This window comes from Microtus oregoni, unplaced genomic scaffold (assembly GCF_018167655.1).
Source record: "Microtus oregoni isolate MIOR12 unplaced genomic scaffold, Mior012 000008F_ref0000371, whole genome shotgun sequence".
Taxonomy (NCBI): Eukaryota; Metazoa; Chordata; class Mammalia; order Rodentia; family Cricetidae; genus Microtus; species Microtus oregoni.
The window spans coordinates 7,537,404-7,563,002 of record NW_024543067.1 but is presented as its reverse complement, the minus strand read 5'-3'; the positions used below and the strand labels follow the sequence as shown (position 1 = coordinate 7,563,002).

The 25,599-nt window shown below is 42.9% G+C and overlaps 1 protein-coding gene across 7 annotated transcripts in view; it reads left to right on the top strand.

The window, feature by feature from the left end:
* Positions 1 to 25,599, top strand: part of Lpar1 (lysophosphatidic acid receptor 1) — a 116,323-nt gene that overhangs the window by 26,973 nt on the left and 63,751 nt on the right. For 3 of the 7 annotated variants that reach the window (XM_041657771.1, XM_041657772.1, XM_041657770.1), the window contains exon 2: positions 19,732 to 19,890. The exons of 2 other annotated variants lie outside the window; for them this stretch is intronic. In XM_041657771.1, coding sequence (XP_041513705.1) covers positions 19,846 to 19,890 — 45 coding nt within the window. In that variant the 5' untranslated portion in view covers positions 19,732 to 19,845. Of the gene's footprint in view, positions 1 to 19,731; positions 19,891 to 25,245; positions 25,412 to 25,599 lie in introns of those variants that run through there. 2 more of the 7 variants (XM_041657775.1, XM_041657774.1) reach the window with 2 other exon arrangements.

Here is a 25,599-nt window from a genome sequence, read left to right as displayed (position 1 = left end):
CATAGGTCAAAGGGTGTGCCTGCCTGATTCTTGGTAGACGCTGCCAGAATTAGCCTGAAGGAGTAAAAGAACTTTGTCTCATAGAAACCTTCCTTGCATTAGTGGATAAACTGATAAAACACATCGGTAGGTTGGGAGAAATTGCACTTTAGATTTAAATTTCGGTTTAAATTCTGTTGATCAATCAAAAAGCACATTTTTCTGGTTTATTGACCATTTGTATCTCACATATATATTTCTTGTTTGTGCTTATCAATTTTTATATTAGGAGTATCATTTTACAGCTTATTTTTGTTTAGCTTGAATATTAATAATATAGCTCTTGCCTTTTCAAGTTATTAGTAGTTTATCCAAGATACAAAGTGTATTTCCAGTTGTGTGTTCCTTTCCTCCCATCCCTCCCTTTAAACAGAAAGTGGCTTTATCTGTTTGTGTGGTTTTTTTATTAACCTTTTCTTTTTTAAGGTTTTGCATTATGATAAAACATACTCCTCCCATTCTAAGATGTTATAAACACTTAATTTTTGTTTAGCTCACTTAAGACTTTTAAAGAAATATTTCTAGTTGTAGTGCATGCAACATTTGCTTATGTGATGTTCAAAGTTTACCTGGCATTGCAGGTTTTAAGTTGCTTGCCTAGGTCTCTCTTCTTAGTTAGCAATCTTCACCTGAGCACTGCTAGTATGCCCGCCCAACTGAGCGTCTGAGTGAAAAGGTTAATTCTGGTGAGCTCTCCATCTTTAAGATGTTCAAGGTCCAAGTGCTGATGTCTGGATGATAGAGGTCAGTGTGGTTAATGTTGTGATGTGCAAGGTTCAGAGGTGACGGCATACAGGGTACAACCAACTTCCTGCCAACGGTGATGGGTGTGTGTGGGAATGAGGAAGGAGGAGACTTCTGAGACTTTGGCCAGCCCTGGAAGATTGACAGATAAGAGAGTTCACTTTGTGGCAAGGGACTGGAAAGGGACTGAAAAGGGCCATTCTGATCAGTGAAAACAGGACATGAAGGGACATGAACTAGCCTGGTGTTTTCTAGCAACTCTGAGTGGTTTTCTTGGTCCACAGTGGAAGCTTTGAGGGTGGATGTGGCAGAGTCCAAATTGGGGAGCATCTTGTTGGTCCCCTCCCTTCAGATCCTTGACAATAGCAAACATTTCCATGTTTTGTTTTTTTTTTATGTTAGACCATGGGAGGTTAAGTTAGAGAGGGGCAGAGAAGTGAAGTAAGAAATAAGATTAAATATCCTTGCCATTGTCCAGGGAGGTGACTGGAACCAAGTGACAGTGAGTGGAGAGGGGAGAGAAAGGACTTACATCTCCTGAGGAGGAGAAATGGCCAGATCTAATGACGTAGTTGGTCACAAGGAAATACCAGGTTAGACTTGTCCCGTCTCTGTTTACTATAGTAACGTCCCAGGTTTATCCTCACTTCAAACAAGATTTCTACCTCATCTGCTCTTAGAAAGCAATGGACCCTGTCAGATGCTCATCCTCCCTGGCTCCCTCTGTTAGTTACATTGGGGGACAGTTTTCCCATTTTTGAAAAGTTCTTTTGTAATTTTTTTCCCCATATCAGGTCATACTTCTGGGTTTGTGTGATGCTCTTGGCATGAACAATGTTTGGTAAAATGAAATGATTTTTTTTGTCCCCCAGATAGATTACATGGATGTGTGTTTGTGATTCAGTTAGCAGACAGAATAAGGGGAGCATCAAATTGGTTTCTCATAATAGATGGGTTTGCAAAGGGGGAGATGAGTCTCAACTTAAAACCTTGTTCCTTTTAAAATAAGAAAGTAAACAGCTTTATTAGAACAGCTGCGATTTGATTAGCAACCTCGCTGAACCTGGGTCTGGAAGTGAATGCCCTGACAGTGGTTTGGTGCTGTTTTTAATCAGCTGAGATAACAATATTATATCGGTAGAGACAGCTGTTAACCTAGAAGAAAGGAAGTTCTAAGATAGAGATTAAAAAATAAAACACTGTTATTTCCATGTAAGAGATTTGGTTTTGAGACAAGACGGACATATATCAAAGGTTAAATCTTACCCTGATGCTAATGACATCCTTCATGTGAGCTTTCATTTGGATATTTCTATCCAGTGGATTTTAATTATTCATGCAGCCTTTGAGAAGCTATAACGTTTATTTTCAAAACTGGATTCTAAATGGGCTTTTAAAGATGTGCTGCCCGAACCAGGAGCTTACCATGGCTTTGCTTGGTGGGGAAGGGAGACAGTGGTTAGTTCTTAGGGCCCAGAAGACCTTCAAGTGCAATTGCGTTTTAAAAATTCCCATCTCTGTCCTGTTTCCTGAAAGCCACAGCCTTTCCTTCATGAGTCTTAGCATAGATGGCAGTACAAGGGTTCAGGAACAAAGCCAGAGCCAGGGTAGCTCAGTAACAGAGTGCTTGCCTAACACACCCAAGGCACTAGGTTCAATCCCTAATTACTCCAAGAGAGAAAACAGAATAAGGAGGAATTGAAGCTAAAAGGGAGGAAAACGTGAGCATGTCAAACAGGGCCTTGGCATTTTCCTGGGTCAGTCAGTCATGCTAAGGGCTATAAGCCATTAGGGTGTTAGTTCTGTGTGTGATGTGACTTGGGGGCCTGCTTACTCCTCAGTCAGGATTCTCTAGAGGAATAGAACATATATGTACATGTGTGTAAATCCTGTATGTGTATGTCTATAAACTCTGAAGTCCCAGTCTAATGCTGAAGATGTGAAAACTCCCTGGAAAGTCATTTGCATGTGGAAGGCTGAAGAAGCTGTTGTCTCAGGTCCTTGCTTCTTCCTATATAAAGCCCACCATATTCAGGAGGCTGTGGACCAACCAGCAAATTATTTGTTATGCTTACTGATTTATGAATGAACATTTGAAAGTGGTCAGTGTAAATAAACACTTTCAGTCCTGACTGCCCGGTCCCAAATAATCACTCAGAGCCTTAACATTACTTACAAATGCTCCCTCGATAGCTCAGGCTTATTACTAACTAACTCTTACAATTCAATTAACCTGCATTTCTATTTATGCTTTGCCATGTGCCTCCTGGCTTGTTACCTTATTTTTTTATGCATCCTGCTTTCTCCGTGACTGGCTGGCATCTCCCTGACTCCGCCCTCCTTTCCATCAGTCTCAGTTTGGCTTTCCTGCCTAACTTCCTGCCTGTCTGTCAGCCTTTTATTAACCAATGAGAATATTACGTATTCACAGTGTAGAAAAGGGTTGTTCCACAGCAGATCAGAGAAGGAGGAATTGTGGTACCATGACCTAATGTTTGTACCTCCTCCATTTCCTGGTTTCATATGCTGAAATTCTAATGCCCAGGGTTGATGACATGAGGAGATGGTGGTAGAGATCTTTGATTATGTCAGGAGAGTGATGGTGACTTTACAAGAGAGGCCCTGAGAGTCCCCTTTGTTGGCTCCTGAGAATGCAGTGGTGGGAGCATGGATCTTAGACTTCAGATCTTCAGAAAGATGAGAAATACATGTGTGTTGTGGAGGCCACTCAGGCAATGATGAGCGCCAGAGCTATTAAATGCACTAAACAGAAACTAGTTGCCCACCCCTGCAGGAGCAGCACAGGTGCTGGCTTTCTTTGGGACTCATCTTCTAAAGAGCTAGGTGGGAAGGAGGAGGTGTGACCCTTCTAATTCCAGCTTTCCTTCCTTTTCAGCAAGCTTGGCTTCCGTCACTGCTGCTAACTCAGCTCCTTCTGCATCACAGGTTGTGGTCCTCCCAGGTTCCTCTCAACCACTGTTCTTGACTTCTGAGCTGTTTGGAGGTTTTTGTCCCTTTTGTTCCTGTTTGTCTGTGTTTTAACTGGAAATTGGGTGTGCCCTGTGGCCAATTGGGGATGATGTCCTCTTCACTCAGAAGTTACCTTATTGATTAACTGCGGCTGTCGATGCTAACGAACTCTCCCTGGGTTGAGCTGATGTGGAGGATATAGGCTCTCATGTTCCTTAAGGATTGGCGCAGCCACCCCAGGAAGAACGCACTGTGCGGGAACTATCTGTTGATGGATCACATTTCTTCTGCAAATAACAGAAAAAGCTACCCACATCCACATTCTTCTGCCTTCTTTTAATATTACAATCTAATAACTGTTTTTCAAAAAGGCCTTTGTGTAAATTAGAATTGCCTTTCCAGTTGAGCTGTGATATGATCGCAGGTCCGTGAACAGGATATGAATTTAGGCGATCTCAGACCCTTTGGCCAGCTGATTTAGCAGAGGAGAGCTTGCTGCTGACTTTGTCCAAACTAAAGTCTGCCGCTTTTGGCAGCAGACTCTCCCAGTAAGATGCTCAGCAGCCAGCAGTTACATCCTATAGGCCAACCCCATGGCGATGAGGGTAAAGCTCTATTTAAAAAGCAATGTGTTCTTAGGCTCTTGGCTGAGTGTTTTGTACCCAGGAGTAAGAAATGGCAACACCTACTCTCAGAGCAGTGCCTCCCTGGGCCATAGGCTTTCAACTAGTGTTTAATGAATGAGTCAGAAGATGCTTTTTGCCAGTCTTTGTAACTGAACATGTGAATTGACTCTCAGTTTGGATTAAAGTCCATGTTGTTTTAGTTTTTAAGAGGAAATACCCGCTTTATCTCTTAGGCTGGGTGTTAAAAACACATTGAGCTGTGGTTAGCTTACAGTCTTGAGTTCTCTGCCTTCAGCTCTGTGCAGGGCCGTGTGGTGGCCTTGCCCTATGCAATGGCCAGTCTGGTGAGGAGTCCCCTGTGTGGCCTCAGAACCAGCAGCATCAGCACTGCCTGGGAACCTGTTGGTAAATCCGGGTTCACGGTCCCAGGCCCTCTGTCCCGAGTCAGAAACTCAGTGGCCTGAGGCCTGCTCCCTGTTTCTGAAGAGCTCCCCCTCTGGCGAGCACTCAGGACGACGTGTGGCTTGCGGACTGGTTGAATGCACATTCGGGTTTTCTGAGTGAGCTTCCTTTTTGGAGCTTATTAAAATATGGACTTTTGGTCCTGCCCACAGAGGGGGCATCAGGAGGATTTGGTGGGGTTCAGGAATCACTGTTTTGTCTTTGGTGGAAAAGCTTACTCCGTTCCCCTCTTTATCTCACCTGATCATCCAGTAGCTATCCGGGTAGATTATAATAGCATGTTCCTATTCAGTATCTTTAAAGAATTCAAGTTACAAATAATCTAAGGTGTACTTCAGATTTACTTAAGGAGATTTCAGAAATATAGTCATCTAAGAATATCTAGGTTCTACTAATTCAAAGCCCCTCATTAAGTAATGGTTAAATCTGGTTTGTTTAGTGTTTAAGTTTTGTTAAGATATTATACCATCTAAGAAACAGGTTTTTTTCTCTTTAGCATTGATTGATGGTTGCTAGAAGGTATTACCATAGTACTATCCTTATGTATTTTGTATCAAGGGATGACTCTTACCAAGATTCAGTAAGAGAAAATGGTTTCTTCAGAGCTCTCCTCTTTCTCAGTAATATACAACTTGTTCGTCCCCAGAGTTCTCGTTCTCAGAGTAAAACCTTACTTTAAAATAATATTTATTTATTTTTATGTATATTTCTCTCTCTCTCTCTCTCTCTCTCTCTCTCTCGTGTGTGTGTGTGTGTGTGTGTGTGTGTGTGTGTGTGTGTATCACATGCATCGGGTGACCTGGAAGGCATAAGAGGCCTTTGGATGCCCTGCAGCTGGAGTTACAGATGATTGGGAGCTGCCTGATGTGAGTTCTGGGAACTAAGTTTTGGTCCTCTGCAAGATCAGTAAGCGCTCTTAACTACTGAGCCATCTCTCCAGGCTCTAATGTGTGATATTAAAAATCTATCTATCTATCTATCTATCTATCTATCTATCTATCCATCCATCTATCTAATTTAACTGTATTTCTATATCCTGGCTGGGCATTGTTGAGGTCTCAAAACTAAATGCTTGGTGGAATGTGTGCTTTTTCCTTTGAAATGAGTTCCCTGTTCAGTGAGCTTGTCTCAGCTAATGGCTTTCATTGGTCTCCTTCCATCTGATTGGCTGCGCTGTGAGTACTGCTAGCCTGGCTCTGAAAGGGTTAACGTTTTCTAATACCAAGCGAAGTCATAGGCGATGGGGAAAATCTGGTTCATTTTGTTTCAAAATAAACCATACCTCAAGTAAGTACAAACAGCTGCAATGCGGGCTGGGAGCCAAAAGAAACCAGTGTGGTGCTAGGAACTCCAGCCGAGAGGAGTTCATGTATCATGGATTTGAGGGCAGGCTCCATCTCGAAATCATTAGGGCCCAGCAGGGGCACAGTCCTTGCTTGTCACGCTGGGCTGGTTGCCTCCCTAGTCATCAACACAAGGAAAACTGAGTGGGTTTTTTTTTTTTTGAAAAGGTGGCCTGCTTTCTTTCTTTCTTTCTTTCCTTCCTTCCTTCCTTCCTTCCTTCCTTCATTAAAAAAATTACTTTTCCTCCCTCCCTCCCTCCCTCCCTCCCTTCCATTCTTCCTTCCTTCTTCCTTCTTTTTCTTTAGAAAACAAAACAAAACAAAAACAGAACACACGCACAAAAAACCAAAAATCCCAAACCACCAAAATACCCCTTCCTTGGCCCCAGAACACAAAACACACTGCACCTGTACCTACGAAACAGGGAACTCTGGGGTGCAAGGAATTTCCCGTTTTGCTGCCTGCTCTTTTTAAATCTCCTCCTGCTTGGCTTCAGCAGCAGGCATACTCACCCTGGTTCTGGGGCACAGCGCTTCCTTCTGTAGAGTCAGGAAAGTGTTGGTCAGAGGAGAAGGCCTTTGGGGTGGTTTCTCCTCTCAAGACAACAGTTTATCAGGTTGGGAACACCTCTCCCCGTCATAGGACTAGGGATCAACCCCAGAACCTTGCACAGTTAGGCAAGCTCTCTATCACTCACTGAGTTGTATGTAACCCCAGCTACACCTGTGTCGTTCTTCAGCTTGGCCACGGGCTCCCTCTGCATGCCAGTCCGAAGGCTGTGTGTGACATTTACTGTGTGCTTGCAATAGCCTCCCGGGGTTTTCTGGCCACGCAGGGTGATGTCTTTCCCGCTAATGATGAGATGGTTTGAAGCCTCTTAGATGTTAGGTCTCCATTTGGTTTTCCAGGTGATGCTGCAAGGGGAGGCTTGCTGGGTGATATCTTAGGGGTTTTACTAATCTCTTCACAGTTTATTTAGATAAAAGAAGGGAGGTTCTTCCTTTGCATTTTCTGAGGCTTTCATGATAGAGAGCTTTAACAGTTATCTTAAAAGGTATTGCCATTAGATAGCAATAGGACTATAGTTCAGGGAGGGCAGTGGGAGCCAGGGTGCTATCCCTGTGAGTTAGGCCCCACTTTGTCTTTCATTAGTTCTCATAGTTTCTAAAATCACTGTGCATAGATAAGAATCACTTGATTTTCTTTGTATCCGTTCCCTTGTTTCTTCAGTAGAGCTGCAAGGGTTGAAACGCAGTCCTTAGATTGCTATATGAGAAAACAGAACTCAGCTGTAAAGCACTTGCCTTGTGAGAATGGAGACTTGAGTTCGACCCCCTAGAACCCACACAAAGAAGTCAGCTGTGGCAAGTACTTATAACCCAGCCCTGTGGAGGTGGACGCTGGCAGGTCCCTGAGGTGTGCTGGCCAGCCAGCCTAGTCTACTGGCATATTCCAGGCCAAGGGGAGAACCTGTCTCAACAAAGAATGTGACCAGTGCCAGAGGAACAATGGCTAAAGTTGTCCTACACACACACACACACACACACACACACACACACCACATACTCACACATATATAAATAGAAAATGAGGCCAGGGCAGTCTGTCCTTACCGATCCTTCAAGTTGGTAAAAATCATGTATGTGAACTGTCAGGAAATGGGAATATTTATATATGTTACACCCAACTAGGGGTCATTGCCCTCCAGCACAGGCTCAGTTTTCTTAGTTTCTCCTCTGTACTTGTCAAGGGAGTTCACTGAGGTGGACTGGTGCATCCTGGGAGCAGGAAAGGAAAGGAAATTTAGTGCCTCCTTATTTTTCCAGTGCTAAAGTAGTCTACATCTTTTTGTTGTTGTTGCTAAACTTTTGGCGTGTTTGTATGTTAGGTGCAGGTTGTGTACCGATTTTCTTTAAAGCTGCCTTTTATCTTCGGTTTGATTGGAGTATTTCAGGGAAGCTAGGTTTCTTGTTTGGCTCTAGAACTTTGAAAATAAACAGAGCTTTCATGTTTTCGAATAGCACTTTGTGGGCTGGACGACATCTGGAAGAGGTTATTCTCCTGGTAGGCGGAAGAAAAATCTCGCAATCTTCTGTCTTCAAAGAATACAGCACCTTGTCACATCGCTTCTAGATCCTTGAAACGGAAGCCCTGAGGGTCATGTTGCTGGGTCATCTCCTCTCTGTTGTGCATTGGACATAAGTGCGTCGAACACTAAAGATTTCTGTGGCTTTTGAAAACAGAGCCAAATGTGGTGGTCTGGGGTTGCCGACTTTCCTCTGAGTCTAGACTTCTTTTCCGGGAATCCTATTTGAGTTTTGGCAACATACTCTTAAGTTTTGATTTGTCTGATACGTCTTTTCTTCTCTTCTTTAAGACCAGGCGGGCACATGTATGTCTAGGATGGTAATTTAATTTTTAACAATAACTTCTGCCCAGTTTGAAAATTACAAAATTGAGTTTATTCCTGGCCTTGTCTATTCGTATGGGTGGTATAGCAAAATATGAATACTTTCATCTGTAAACTTTTTATCACAGATGTTTCTGGAATAAAAGGACCTCCCCTGGTCTTTTCTTTCCCCCTCCTGATTCCATTTCTCTCTCGAACCTATAGGAAAGTTGCAATTACAGCACAGAGTATGAAGAACCTTTATCTCAGCAGTCAGTTGAGGGTGATTTGCTTACATTTATATTCAGCAGTGAGCTTCAAGTACTTTATAATGTAATCCTCCCAAAGGAGGACATTCTCCCACATAGCCACGAAACAGCTTTCCAAATCAATCAAGATTGTACTGTCTTGTTTTCTCAGATCACCATAGTTACATCCTTGGCAGCTAATGGTTCAATTCATGACCTTGTACATGTCTCTTTCATATGGAATACTCAGGGGCTGCACACAGTAACTTCAACCTTGCTGTCCTTCCTGTCCTCCCAGGCCTTCCTCTGAAATCTTGATCAAAGTCTTCATGGCCCCCAACTCTTATATTCTACTTGACTGCAAAACCAGGATCACCTTGATGATACAGAAATTTGCCTATTCGGTAGATAGTCAGCTTGGGGGACCAAAGATAAGTGGCTTTTTTAATGGGTGGTGTCTGAGTGTCTTGTACTTACTTCCCTGGAACAGGACAGTTCTCCTTTTAGTACAAAATAGTATCTCAAGATCAACATGCTGCGTGTGTTTGTTTTTGTTGACATACGACTTCTCCCAGCGTTATCATTGTGAGGACACATTTATACTTATCTTTGTTTAACCTCTTTTCTGATTGGATACCAGGCTGAATTCTCCCTCATTGGAATATCTGATATTTTGATGCTTCTGTGTGTTATACCCAGTGGCCCATCTTCTATGGTTTTCCTCTGAGCCAGTGAAGACCAGGTACCATTTCCTTTACTCAGGTGACTGTCTCTGCTTCTCACAGTTTTCTCACATGTGTTCTCTGATAAGTTTTCTTTGAAACCTAAAGGAAAGTACTTTGAATCTCTTGAGCTTTCTTTCTGTTTTCTCATAGTCAGTTCTTGGAGCTGTAGGTTTTTTTGGAGCTTCTTGGAGTGCCAGACCTATCGCCTCAACTCAGTAAGTGACCTGTGCTCCAAATGGATTTTCTTTGTATGTTATGTTTGACACATTGAAAATTCTTTTAAAGGTGGAGGAACTGAACCCAGGGCTTTGTGCATGCTACTACCCCCAAGCCACACTCCCAGATCACATGGACTTGAGTCGGGAAGTAGTTGGGGCAATTATACAGCATACTCTGTCTCTTTTCCCCTTCTCTACGACCATTGTCCTTTGCGTCTAGTGTATAATCTTTGTATTATTTAATCATCATCATCATAATTATTCCTATTACTATCATCATCATCATTGGTTATTAGATAAGCTTTTCATCTGGTCCATGTTACTTCCCTTGAGTTCATTCTTTCTTAGTAGAAAAATTAAATACATATACCGCCTCAGAGAACAAAACATGTTTAAGTATTATATATTTCTCTGTGTGTTTCCCCACATAGGAGAAAGATATTTGAACACCATCTAGTCTTATTGATTAGATACACCTATTGAATATAAACATATTTTTAATAATTTAGTTAATAATACTATATTACTGGATGTTCAGATGGTTTCATTTTTTCCTGTCATATGATTTTGCATTAAAAATTCTTGGAGCTGAATATTTGCATGTAATATTCAATCCAGCATACTGTAGAGTCACCTAGTTTCAGACTCAAAATAATGTTTAGGATATATACCTTGTATACACATGCCTGTCTATCATGGATTCCAGAAAGGGGTTAGCAATTGCATCCACATGAGGTATATTTTTAAGTGGCTGTTCCTTATTCTTCACAAATCCACCAGACAAGTATCTTTTAAGCATGACTTTTGTTAGGTAAAATCTTCAGAAGAGCCTCTCCACTGATACAAAATAACTCCAATTAAAAAGATTAGGCCAAATCAAGAATGCTCACATTTAATGAATACAGTGCTCCTGGATGGACCAGGACACCATGGCAGGGAGAGGAGCCCATGCAAACCCCGGAGACCATGTGTTCCTGATGAGCCTAAATAGCCTGTGGGGGAGTGGTCCTGACCCTCCCTGGGGAGGGGTCATCACTTAGCAGGCTGGGAGTTAGAGTCCAGACCAAGGCAACTCCCAGGCCAGGGCCTGGGGTGACACTTCCAGACTTCTTGGATATAGGGGTGTCAGAGGTCTGGTGTCTCACTTTCAATCAAATAACTTTTTAATGCTGAGGTATACTTGTTTTAAAACACTTTTGTATCTTTTGTTGTTGTCCTTCTAAACACTCAAAATTGATTCTGGTATATTCTTCCAAAGAAGGATAAATATCAGCTCCTTTGAATCTTAGATGATGGATAATACCTCTGTGAACAGAATCCCCACCTTTAAGAAACTTGTAGGGCCGAATCACTCTTACTGACACAAACACAGACTTCTATATTATGACTGTTTGTCCTCTCCCCAACTTGCCCTTATTTCTTCCTTTTGTCCATGCCCCTCTTCCTCCAATCTGCTTATATACTCATATTCCTTAATTTAGACCATTTGAGAACTACTTCTGATGTTAGAAGGACATGTGTGTTCTTAGGAGGGAACTACAGCCTCCCAAGCACGAGTTTCTCTTCCTCGTTAGAGGTTCTAGTGCCATCGTTGGAGCCCCACTCTCATTCACTCGTCATCTGCCTCCACTTCCAAGAACCATTGATGTAAACAGTGAATATGGGGATGGAATCGCCATGTATAAACATAAAATATTTCTTTTGTTTAATTTGTATGAGTGTTTTACTTTCATGTATGTCCATCCACCACATGTGTTCCTTGTGCCCAAGAAGGTTAGAAGGAGATATTTGGATCCCCTAGAACTGTAGCTATGGATGGCTGTGAGCTTCTTTGTGGGTGTAGGTTCTGGGAATCAAACTTGGGACCTTTGCAAGGGCAACATATGCTCTTAACCACTGAGCAACCTCTTCAGCGCCAACATACAAAGTTTTAAGGTCACGTCAAACCATAGCATGTAGCCAGTCTCTATATTATGAGATTGTAATTCTATGCTCATTAAACATTATTCTCTGGCCCGTTCTTTCCTCTCATTGTCTGGTAACACTGGTATGCGACCAGCTTCTTTACCTTAGCAAAATGTCACTAAGGTGCACCTTTATTGTTGCCTACATCAGGGCTTATTTCCTTTTTAAGCCATAATGATATCCCATTGTACATACCAACCAGTTTATTTATGCATTTATACATGTGTATCCATTACTGGACACTTGGGTTTTTCTACCCCTGGGCCATTCTAGCTATGCTATATGAACATGGGTATGTGATTAGCTCCTAAAGGTCCCATGTTAATTACTTTGGAAACGTGTTCAAAAGTGGGATTGCTGGCTCATAGTTTGAGTTTTCTGAGCCTCTTCCATGTTGCTTCGGTGTTGACTGCAGCATTTTACAGTCCTATGACCTTCGTTCGAGGGCTCTAATCTTTCACTTCCTTCTTCTCATGACCCCTTGTTATAGTTTTTCTTTGAAACTTCTTAGTAGTCAGTGCTGTGGAGTTTGCATTTGGCTGTTTTATGTTCACCTACACACGTCCTTGAAGGAAGTGGTTGCTCTATTCCTCCGCTCATCCTTTAGCACAGTGTTTGTTCTTGAGCTAAGAAAAGAACTTTCCCTGATAGATCATCTCTGTTCCATTTGTTTTCCTCAAGTGGGCTGGTTATCCTTATTTGAGTGGTTTCTCTGCTGTGAGCCATAATTTCTGACAAACACGACATTCACCTCACGTGTGCCAGTCCAAGGCCATGAACCCTTGTGCTCCCCCACTTACAATGGCTTTCCATGATACTACTTTGGATTTCTCCACTGACACTTGACCTCATGTGTGGTTCTAAACTATTTGATTTTGAGTATTGTTCTTTGCATTTCATTTTTAAAAAAATTAATCAGTTATAGGTATTTGTATAGTGTTAGCCCCATGGAGCTTGCTAAGAAAACAGTTCTTTTCTTCTGATTTCCCTATTGTCCCAATGGGTGTTAGGTCTTTGTTTCAGTTGAGTCAGTGTTTATACCTATCTATTGTCATGCTGGGGATTGCATTTGAGGCTTTAAACCCTTGGACTGGCACACGTGAGGTAAGTACTGTATGGCTCAGCCTGTCTCCAGTCCTTCGTGAGAGGTTCCTCCTTGCCATCATTCAGTCCCACGTCATGTGAAAAGTGTGTGGATCCTTTTCCTCTGAAATAAACTTTTGTGTCTGTTTTAAGTTCATCATCTTCTTCATGCTGGCTTAGTTTTCTTTGTATTAACTCTTCATTTAATACCAGGCTCACTTAGTGTTGTAAACTCATTCACAGTATACCCAGATGGACAACTGGTCTACCAATAATACCTTCTCAGTCCCTGTGTGTGTCGCCCAGGGATTGCTCTTCACAGTTAACTTCCTTTGGGTTTCTCTGTGTTAGCACTTACTGTCCTAGTTGTCACCTCCCTTTTCTTCCCTTTCCTTCCTGTCACATCCGTTAATTACTTCCCTCATCATTGTCCCTTTGTCTTCTTGCATGTAGGGATCTTATTCAATAGTCCAAAGGCACTTGGATTCCCACCTATTGGTTTATGAGTTCTCCTCCCCCTTTTCTGAGGTCTGTCAATATTTTTAGTTAAATTTAATGTTGCCGTTGTGGCTTTTCCAGTGCTAGGCTCCAATTCCACTTCTGCACACATGTTCAACATGCACTTGCCCTCTACGGCTCAGCTGTAGCCTGTTTAGCTCTTCTAGGACTTTTAAACCTCTATGTTAATGTGATCCTATCAAAGCTCATTGAGATTGGTAGCTTCTTATGGACCTTTTCACTCTACAAAAAGAACTTTCCATTTTAGGGACTGTTTTGAGGTCTTCCCTCCTTCCCCACCTTCTTTCTTTCTTGAACCTAGGGCCATGTATGTGCTAGCCACGTATTCTGACTCTGATCTATACTCCAGGAAGTACAGATCCTCCACTTACTACCTTTTATCTTCAGATAGGGTCTCCTTAAGTTGCCCTGGCTACTCTTTAACTTGTAGCCCTCCTGCCCTAGCTTGTATTCCTTTACTCCCTTATTCTTCTGATTGATCTCTTAGGGTTTCTACTCTAGTTCTCTATTCCTTTGCTCTGTTCTCCCATTTTATCTGAAAATTCTGGCCAGCTTTCTTAAGTTCATATTCTAATCCTTTTAAATTTGGAATTATTGCTTTTAAAGCATCCTGCTATTGTTCCGGTGACTGCAGCATCTCTTTCTGGAACTTACTGTTGTTAAGTCTTTTCTTTCCAACCAGAGATTCTGGAGGACAAGCCTATCTGTTTCATGCTTCAGGGGAGGGAAGTCTGGTGGCAGATGATGTCTTGTTCTGGTGGAGGGACAGATGAGGACAGACATTAAGAAAGACAAGCTGGCTTGCCTGTGTCTCATCTCCTTGATGCTCTAGGTCTTGGGTCCAGAATTTTCTACTGAGTTTCTGCCAGACTGTCAAGCTTGTTGCAGAACAATACCCAGATATAAAGTCTTATTTGTTCCCTATTTTATCTCAAGTGTGTAACAGTTTTCTGAAAGTTGGGGCATAATTTTATATTTTCTTGATTTCAGCAATGATGATGATAATTTCTTTCATGTAAAATTTTTTTTTTATACAGAATCTCATGTAACCCAGGCTAATACCAAACTTGCCATGTAGCTGAGAATGACCTTGAACTTCTGATCCTCCTGTCTCTACCTCCTGAGCTTAGGATTATAGGCATGCACTGTCATTTACAGCTTTCTTCCTGCTAGGATTTTGTTCACCTATCCTGTGTTGGGGTTAGTATTTAAATGTAGGTTTTCCCGTCTCAAAGATCTGGTTTGCCTTCTCTTCACTGATTGCTTTCTGTTTTCTATTTCCTTTACTGCCTTTGTTTCAGTTCACAGTCCAGACTTAACCTTTCTTTGTCCCTTTGGTTAATGCTAACTCTTTTCTGACCTTGTGTCCTAGCGTGGTGACATGCTCTGTGTTCAGAAATGTACTGCAGTGTCCTCAGCCATCTTACAAACATGAATTAGAAGTTTCTCCTCTAAGACGTATACTTACTGCTTAAGTAAATATTGGCTCTAATTCTGGAATTTCTTTACTTAAACTCTGTCTTATGGGCTTAGTGCATTTGAAAGTCTCTCTGTTGCTCGTCTTTGGAGAGAGCCGGTGTCTACTCAGTCTTTCTTTTCTCCCCCTCACCCTTTCTTTGCTGCAGATCTACCCTGTGATTTTTCAAAAGACTTGCATGAGTCACTCCTTGACCAAAATCCAGTACAAGGAAAAAGGTTAGGCTTGGAGTAGATTAATTTGCCAATTAGAGGTTTATCTTCTTGTGAGGCCTGGGGAGGGAGCCAGCTCCAGTTGAAGCAGTCAGATGGAAGTTTGCTTCCAACCAGAGTTTTTCTTTTAGGTCTTTGGTGTGGCATTCACTAATTAGCATAGCCATTGTCATCTGGCATGGCTGGCCCCCTCAGCAGCCAGCTAGTGGCATTCTTCTCTCACAGTTTTCTGGTGAAATCTTTATAGCCTATGTAAAACAGGAGTAAGGCAGCCAGAGCTGACTTGCTTAGTTGGCTTCTGGAGGCAGAGGCTCTCTTGAAAAAGTTAGTGTGTTTCAAATGCGCCCCAGCTCTCCCAGGCCTAGCACCCTCCCACTGCTGAACACACTTCCAGGTCTGCTAGATTCTCGCTTGCTTATTTTCTGTATGTGCACTTGGAACTTGCAGTTTCTCGTGAACAGGGTGTGGTGCCTTAGCTCATCGTGGACCATCCACATCTATTCTCTCCAGCACATGTTTATGGAGGTATAGGCAATGGTTTCTGCAGTTTCTAGTACTGATTCCTAAGGTTTCTACCATCATCAGTCCATCTGGTAATCTATCACAAGGGATGAACCTGTGTGTATTACTTATCAGAAAATTTTAGTTTCCCCCTAAAATGATACTTAATTGCTCGTGATCCTTGATACTCCATTTCAATTTGTATATTTTTTCTATTCCTTGGATGAGAGTCTAGATACAGTTTTCCACTTTGCTTTCTTATACCATAAGTAGCTTCCATTTCATTCCTTACTGTTTATATTCATATTCCCTTTGTAAATTAAAAAATTTATTTTGTGTTTGTGATGCATAGGTGAATATGTGTTCATGTGTGTGTGTCACTTGTATTTGCATGCATGCCATAGCCAGAGGGTAACTTGCTGTGTTGGCTTCTGGAGGCCAGATTGTCGCGTCCCACCTCGTCTAGCAAGGAATGATGCGACCACCGGAGCTCTTCTCACTGCAGTTTATTCCAGGACTTTATTCACAGCAATCTCTTTTCTTTTCTCTCTCCTCTCTCTTTCCTTCCTCTCTTTTCCCTCTCTCCCTCTCTCTTTGACCTCTCTCCTTGGGCAAACCCTCTCCCAGCCCTTAAGTAGGCATGGGCTGCCAACCTCGAACTGCCAGGTGGGCACTGCCCATAGGTTCATGCATATGCAGGCAGCTGATAATCATTGCGTGATCATAGCATAGGTCAGGCCTTAGCCATCTCAGGAGTTGATTATACATCTCCATCAGGTGTGACACCATGCAGCTCGCTACACCAGATGTCTTTCTCAATGGCTTAACACCTCATTTCTTTATAGGTGGAGTTTTCATGAGACAGTGGCCACTCCCAAATAATCATTCAGAAACTTAATATTAATTGTAAATGCTCAGTCAATAGTTCAGGCTTATTACTAAGTAGCTCTTAAAACTTAAATTAATCCATTTCTATTAATCTATATATTGCCATGTGGCTTGTGGCTTTACCTGTTCTCCAGCATGTTTTTCTCCCTCTGCATCTCCTGGCATCTCTAGACTCTGCCCTTCTTTTCCCAAGCATTCTCAGTTTAGTTCTCCTGCCTAACTTTATCCTGTTCAGCTATTGGTCTTCTTTATTAAACCAATCACAGTGACCTCTATTCACACAGTATAAAGGAATAGTCCACATTTCTTCAGATGAGGAGCTCAACCCTTTAGCTAGACTATTTGAAAAGTACACCCAGAGAACCTCCCATCTCTTCTTCCCCAGAACTGGGATCATAGGATTCTTCCCCCCTCCTCTCTCTATATATTTGTATACGTATGCGTACATGTGCCTATGCCTGTGGAACCAGAGGATAATCTTGGGTGTCAACCTGAGGAATAATGTCTACCTCCTCGGAGACAGAGCTGACACAGGGTCTCTCATTGATCCATCAGTCACTGATTAGGCTGGACAGTCTGTGAACCCCAGAGACCCTCCTGTCTGCACCTCCCCAGTCCCTGGCCCACAGACACATGCTACCACACCTAGAGTTTTGTGTGGATGCTGGGGCTCAAACTCGTGTCCTCATGCCTGCAAGGCAACCACTTTACTGAATGAGCTACCTGCCCAGTCCACCAGTACTCTTTCAGTTGGAGGGTTGGCCTGTAGAAAGAACCTGGGCCCTGGCATCAGGCCGGTCCTGCTCCAGGTCTTGGAGCTCTCCTGGCTTTGTGACTGTGACTGGGTCATGTGACCTTTTTGGAGTCTTAGAAGTCTGGCGACATGAGCTAATTGCATCTAACTGAGACCATGCGGAATGACCGTTACTGAGCTTGGTGTGCAGAGGGCTTTCCTTGACTCCTGGCCCCCCTCTCTTTTCTCTTGTTGTTAGTAATGATGACATATGACAGCTTGGTTTTGGGGGTGGGGGTTTATCCTTTTATTGTTATAGACAAGGTGCTTGTATTCCCCTCTGGGCAGTCTTTGTACGGTGGCAACTGAAGTTACCTTGAGCTAAAACGAAATGGACTAGATTATACAGTATGACTCTTCTAGAATAGAATCCCACTTACTGGCTTTTTGTTGTTATCATCATGCAATTTTTGTCTTCATTTATGAATATGGTAAGATGATATGAATTATAAATGCACAAGGAAAATAGAGAAATAAAAGTAGGGGTGAGCACAAGGTCATGTATTGCCATGGGTCCTATAATTTTCCTAGGGTAGAACCCACACTCTAGAAGCTGTTGTAAAAAAAGCCATTGCCCCTTCCCCTGGGCCTTTCATTTAAATTATCAATGTCCTTTTCTTTCTTCTAAGAGTAGAGCTGAGGAAGATGTCAGCATTGGCTCAGGATAGCTGTGGCATCCCATGTTGACGCTGGTCCAGGACAGCTTTCGAAGCTTGCTTGCTGTGCTTTTGTTCATAAAACGATTGTCCTTCATTTAGAATCAGTAAAAGCTGATATGAGTCAAACTGTGGTGTGAAGGCATAATACTTATGCAAGAATAAAAATGAAAACTTGCAGGCCGTGGGAGGTGCTGTGTGACCGGGGCATTTCTACAGAGGCTCAGCAGCCTGGAGCCAGTAGCACAGCACACTGTGGGATCAAAGGACTGGGATTAACTGTCCAGCTTCTCTGTTCCCACTGCACAAGGCTCAGATTGTTTGACCCTTGGTTTGTGACTTTTATTATTAAGGAAGCTGTCATTCTCCAAGAGCTGAACAATAGTCAGGCATCTCCTCGTATCCTGATGAAGTTAGAAAGTATGTTTGCAGCAGGGGCTCAGACCTATGTGCTTGTTTCCTTTAGGTGCTCAATGAATAAATCTGTCCTCTCTTCTCCCCTTTGCCTCTCTCCTCTCCCACCCTTCCCCTTCTATCAGTTTTTCCTTTTCTTCCTTCTCCAGTGCCCTTCTCCCCTTCGCCCATCCTCCCTCTTCCTTTCCCCCGTCTCTTCTATCCTTCATCTTTTCAACACCAAGGCCTTACTATATAGCCTAGGCTAGCTTAGAACTCTTGATCCCCTTCTTCTGCCCCAAGTGTTGAGATTAGAGGTGCGAACCATCATATGCCATCCTTGATCAATCTCTTTTGAGGGATTGCTAGGTGAGACGGAAGCTGCTGGAAGTGCAAGGTTTACTCAGAAGAAAGGAATGCTCATAACTTCTTCAGGTGAAAATTTTTCCTTTATGGACTAAATTGCAATGCTCATATGACATGATCATGGAAAATATCCCCCCCACACACCCATATTTTTAAGGCAGGGCCTCACTGTGTAACTTTAGGTGGCCTGGAACTCACTTTGTAGACCAGGATGGCCTTGAACTCACAAATATCTGCTTGCCTCTGCTTCTTGAGTACCGGGATTAAAGGTATGGGGTACTACCTCTGGCCAGTCTTTGGACAGAACCAAGGTCCTAGCTTACTGCTGGAACTTCAGCATTTTTTGTTTCCTTAGTGAACATACAAATGAGAAAAGTGTGGGTTTTACTTTGTGGTTGTTTAGCACCCTCTCCTTGAGAAAGTCAAAGGATTTAAGGAACTCCCTCTCTCTTACCTGTAAGCAGGAAGTCTGATTTGTGGAACCCCCACCTCCCTGAGTTCCTGATCCCTTCCATCACTTACTCATGTGATAGTGGGGTACTTGATCTTAAATCTTTAAAGTGTTCACCATGCTCTCTGAAGAAATGTAAATATGGAATCTCATCCCTTTCTTATGTCTTAACAAAAGTGTACAAGTCTCTAGACTCCATTCTCCAAGTCTCAGGGTTGTTTTTGGTTTTGTTTCCACAAAAGGGTAGGGAGAGCTAAGGCTGAATATTAGTCTTCCCTAACTGCTTGGTGGACCTTCTCTTACCCTTTGTATATAGATTATCAGATCTCAAAAGTAAATTTTAAGAAAGCATTATTTAATGACAAGGTAGCTTCTCCTCTTGGAACAGTCTTCATGTGTCCCCAACTTGATGCTGTCTCCCCAGGACATCTAGTGTGAGCAGATGGCATAGCAGTCATGCCTTTCGTTGGTAGATGGCACGGGAGGCATGCCTTTCATTGGTAGATCTACCTCAGCAGGCCCCTGTGTTCATTCAGCTGTTATTTGTTTTCTGTTTTTTTTTTTTTGAGGGAAGTGACTTTTGCTTCACCTTGCCGGTGACTCTTCCCTAGCCCATGTGAGTCCTCTCCTCCTCATTCTGGGCTTCCTTATGTTTTTTGCAGGCTTACAATTCCTCCTAGCATGACCCAGATCTGATCAGTCAACGCAAGCATTGTTTCCTGTGCCCGGCTCTGCAGTGCTGGGGCCTCCTCATTGCCCCAAACTAAGGCACTGTCATGGCGGCTGCCTCTACTTCCGTCCCTGTAATTTCACAGCCCCAGGTAAGTGATTTGACCTGGGAGATGTTTTGTTGTTGTTGTTAACGATGGTTTTGTGTAATAGTTAAACTGAGTTTTAAGGAAGCATACTTCAATGAATCAAGCACACCTCTCATTGTCACTTGCTGGGTACTTTGATGGGGTGCTTTGGAGAGAGAGATGCTGTGTAGTTCAGGAAGCAGCTAGAACTGACCTCTGTTCACAGGGGACAAGTTTACCACACTCAGGATGAGAATGCCCAATTGGTGCTCCTGCCATCAAAGCTCTGAAACAAGACACACCAGAAGAAGTGAATTCTGCTTCTCTTATTTCTACCTTCTTTTGGGGGGGAGGGTGGTACAAGTAATATTTCTCAGTTTGATCTAAGCCCTCCAAGACTTCTTCATTGGCCTTTTCCTGTAATTATTATTTTGCCTTGGCCCATTCTGGGAAACTTGAAAACAAAATGGAGTTCTAGAAACTTCTGAGCAGTCGTCTCAGTAAGTGCTTTGGCTGTACATGGGGAGCAGAAATTCTTCCAGGATGTCTTCTTTGTTTAGATTATGGTGTTACCTGCTGCTTTGAGTGTGCTAGTGTATTAGTCTCAGCAGGCAGCATAGTGCAATGGGAGGGAAAGAGACTTGGACTCATTAGGCCTTGGTTCATCTCCCTGTTCCTTGGACCGACGCCTCCTTGTCCCTCCCCAGCTTCAAACTCCACCTGTGTTATTATCCTTCACACAGTATTCCAGTGGAGAAAACAGTAGCTGGTATGCAAAGCACTCAAAAGTGTATAGTTTCTCATCTTCTCTCCCTTTCTTGTGACTCTTCTTTATCCTGTGTGGCTTCTCATTTATGACGTTCAATTTTAGGCAAAGGTTTAAGAAAAAAATGGGTACCTTTGAGCAAGAGGCATTTTAAATGCTTATATTTAGTACACAAAATACTGGGTTCCATTGTAACATTTTCATGTATCATTGTATTTTGCCCATTTTCCCTGACGCCTCTTTTGTTCTGCCGCTGTCCTCCCTCTTTCTGGTCTCCCCCACTCCATCCACACACCCCCCCCCTCTGTTTCCGTGCCATGCATATGGACTGTATTTGTTACTTTTTGCTGCTGTTCTAAAGCACCATGAACAAGGCAACTAAGAGAAGAGAGTGTTTATTTGGGCTTCTGGTTCCAAAGGTGTAAGAATCCATCATTGTCATGGAAACATAGCAGGCATCGCCTCTGGAGGAGCAAGCCCAGAGCTCACAGCTTGAAACATAAGCAGAAGCAGAGAATGATCTGGAAGTGGCTTGAGGATTTAACTCTTTAGGCCCACTTCCAGGGACATACATACTTCCTCCTGCAAATACATACCTCCTGAATCTCCCAAACAGTGCTACTAGATTGGGACCGAGTGTTCAAATGCATGAGCCTGGGGGACATTTTAACTCAAACCACCTTGTGGACATAGTTTTTAAATCTAGCTTCTGTATATGAAGAAGCCGGAAGTCTTTTGTCTTTCTTCCCCCATCACCCAGTCTTGATGGCACAGGACATTGTTTTACCCATTTGTTTTCTGTCTCATTTAGAAGCCTATTATATTTTGTACATATTTAAAATAAGGACATCTGGTTTTTGTTTTTGTTTTTTGTTTTTAAGAGGGAGTTGAGAAAGAAGGACGGGTCATTCTTCATTGCCTGTAGAACAGCAGTTCTCAACCTGTGGGCCGTGACCCTTAAGGGGAGTTAAATGACCTTTTCACAGGGATCTACTAAGACTATCAGAAAGCATAGATATTTACATTATGATTCGTAACAGTAGCACAATTACAGTTGTAAAGTAGCAATGGAAATAATTTTATGGTTGGGGGGTTATCACAACATGAGAAAGTATATTAAGGGGTCACAGCATTAGGAAGGTGAACAAATCTTTCTTGGAGGAATATCTTTGGATTGCCAACCTCCAAATAGCAACCCAGAGACTTATTTTTAATTGTGAAAGCTCAGTCTTAGCTTAGGCTTGGCCCACTAGCTCTTATAAATTAAATTAACCTGCTTCTTTTAATCGACATTTTACCATGTGGCTTTTATCTTTTGTTTTTTTGTATGTCCGACTCCCTCTGTGTTTTGTTGGTGTCTCCACCTTTCTTCCCAGAGTTCTCTCTGTCCCTGGAAGTCTTGCCTACTTCTTCCTGCCTAGTTATTGGCCATGCAGCTCTTTATTAAACCAATCAGAAGCTCCTTGGCAAAGACACTCTTCACAATATAAACAGATACTCTACCACAGGAAGGTTGAGAACTACTGCTACTGATTAACTGAGGGTTTTCCACCATGAATAAGTCCTTGTTGTTCTTTGACTTTTTCAGGAGTGTTTTGGGGGATGTTCGATGCTTGGTGTCATCTCCATCACGCCATTTCTCTTTTTCTAGCTGGTCCATCAAGGTTTCAACATTTGACTACTTGGGCGTCTTGCTTCTTTTAACCCCTGTGGATCTTTGGCACCATAGGGACTTAGAGAATGGATCAAGAGATTTAGTTTGTTTTACTTTAGGTTACCATTTCAAAGCCCAAGGCAGCTGTTCCTGAGAGTGACAATTCTTGGCCTTTTTTTGGGAAGTGAGTTAGGTCCTAGCATGGGCTTTCCTGACCAGACATTTCAGCATCTCTCACTGTCGTGTGTCAGCTTTTCCAATAACACTGGCTTACCCACCGTGCTCCCTGTTACATAAACTACTATGGTTTGGTGCGTAATATAAATGCTTTCAAGTGACTCATTCCATCAAAATGTCCAGTATTCTCCAAAGTAGAAGGGGATCCTATTTAATATAAACACTGAGGGAAAAAGATACTCTTGAAAACTTTCCGGGGCGGGGGGGGGGGGGTTAAATTGGCATAGCTACTTAAGTGGGTGGGTATTAATCAGTATTAGTCAGTATTAATAAATACTGATGAGGCAGTATTTGTTGAAGTCAGGTACCTTTGCAGTCATTCTGCTGTCTAAACACATAAGACCAAGGGAGAGTGTAAAAAGATAATCGCACCACGAACTTCAAAGTTCCTGATAGTCAGTTGTGGTTATTAATGAAGTTAGGTGTATGGGTATGATTTAAAGGGCACATAGCAATTAAAACAGACATTTCAGCATGCCTATGTTGTCATCAGACACCTTATAAAAGGAAAAGAAAGAAAGACATAGAATAATTCTCACGGGAAGAGATCATTAAAACTATAAAACAAGACCATGTGTTTTTAAGGACTAACATATGGCTCATAAACAGAACTGCAGAGGAGAAAGCCAGAACATACATTTTTCAATAAAATTCTGTTGCCCCCCAGAGGGCCCAAATTGGATCTGGGGAGATGATAAATACTTCCAAAGCTTAAGCCTACCCTAAAGAACCGTACTTTGTAGCGTGTGACTTCCTTCATTAGGGAGAATTGAAATTTAATTAAAGTTTTCTTCTTGAGGATCATTATTAAAAAATAAACAAAAATGGCATGAAACACCGTTTTTCGGAAGCATGCACATGGGCCCTGTAGCCACACTGCTTGAGCTCAGATCCTCGAGAGCCTGAGGGTGTGTGTTTACCTTCTCCCTGCCTCCATGCCCAGTTTGCAGAAGAAACAGAGCAGTAAAGAATTCAACCTTCTGGCATTGTTTGGAGAGTGTCATGTGCAGTTATGCATTCGACTCAGAACAATGGCTTGTGCATATTGTCCATGCACGTTGGCATGCATTGTTGTTACTGCTCCGCCACTGGACGTGCAATCTACGTGCAATGAGATAAATAAGGTTGTTGCCTTCCTCGAGTTGAGAAATGCGGTAGAAGATGGGCAGATAAGGAAACCACAAGTTAAAATGCTGGGTCACAATTACAGTGGCCCAGAAGTATGGCTCTTCTTAGAATTAGCACTTTGGCTTCTTGCAGAAAGACCCCAGACAAGGAGCCCGTGCATGGCTATGAGCTCTTTTGACAGGGGAGAAGAAAGAGCGTGTGCAAATGCCTGGTAGGCTATGGTGAGGAGAGCCACAGCCTTGGGATTAGTTCAGAGTGAGCACAGTGAGGTGGGGCATGGGTCTGTCCCGAGAGGCTCCTCCACTGGACCACAGATCTGACTGTTGGACTTTGAAGAATTCTGTGAAGGGCTCGGTACATAACTTAGTACTTAAGGGTGTGTATTGTTCTCTTAGAGGACCCGAGTTTGATTCCCAGCACTGCATCCGTACTAGGGGTTCATAGGTCTGTGACTCGGACTTCAGAGGATCCGGTGTTCTCTTTTGGCCTCCGAGGGCACCTGTACTCATGTGTGTAAATAAGCATACACACACACACACACACACACACACACACACACACACACACTTAAAGGTAAAATAAATCTTTTTTAAAAACCAAACCAAACCCAGCATTTGGTGAGCTGTTTGAAATCAGCCATGGTGTAGTATTTAAACTGCAGAAATTGGCAAAGTCTTAGTATTAGAGGGTTTACAGGATTTTGAAAGCCATATTAAGGCAATGAACAAACTCTTAATGAAGCCTGTGGTGGTAGAGTGCTTGGAGTCTTAGACCTTTGCTTGAACCCTGTCTTGACAATGTTCTTGAGAAATTCTATAGCAATGCCAACCACAGTAGGCAAGTCCCATTCTCAGCCCATGCTGGCCATACTGGTCATAGCAATGGTCTTTTGTATTTGGGAACCAAGACATTTGTGAGGAATTAGCTGCAAGCTGGGATGATTAGATCACAGAGCAAGGTGGTTTATTTCTCAGGAGAGATACAGACCTTTGAACCCCTGGCTCTAAGAGTCTGGCTCTAGGTCATGATGAGCCTCCTGATTATAGGCTGATTCTTCCTCCGGGCTTTGCAGCCAGGATCTCCATCAAGACAGGCTTTCCTGTGCATCTCAGCCTATACTGATGGCCGCTCCCCTATTAGCTGTTGTCTCCTGGTGCAGAGAAGGCTTGAATTATATGAAGGCAGCCTCTCTTTAGGTGGCACATAACGAGTAGCTTTGACAGAGCCATCACCTTACCCTGACATTATCCAGCCCATGAACTGCTCCTGCAAAGGGAACTGACCATCCAGTGTGAGGATAAACTCACATTCAAGTGGGAAGGCCTGAGAATCCCTTTCCAAGACAAAGGCAAGAAGTGGAAGAACAAGAAAAGAATGTGGGTTTTTTTTTGTTTGCTTTTCTATTCATCTGGGAACAAAGAACATTTCTCCAGCGAAGGCTGCCTAACACCAGACATAAACTAATTAATATGGACAAATAGCGGGCGATTGTTTCAAATAACAATAGGGAAGAAAGCGCTCATTGTCACTCCCATGTCTTCGCTGTTTAGTCAGCCAGGCATCGGCCTTGTGCTTTGCAGTGAGACAAGTTTGTGTTCTCTGCTTGGCTACTGCCTGGTCTCCAAGATGCAGGCTTGTTTTCTTGTGCTGGGCCTGCAGCACCCAGCCCTGATGTCACTAAGGTGAGTCCCAGAATAATTGGGACAGACGGCCACAGGAAGTCGCCTCCACTGATTTATAGCTACCCTAGTCCGGAGTTGGTAAGAAGCTTCCATATCCACAGAAACTTGAGGATGCGTTTTGTAGACAGGGATCACTGAGATTGGTGATGTGTTCCTCCTGTCCTGTGGATGCTGAGGGGGTGGGGTAGTTGCCGTGTTCTGTTTCTAGAACTCAGCTAAACATTTATTTCATTGTGGTTGATGAAGTTCTGGGGAGTTGAACAGTA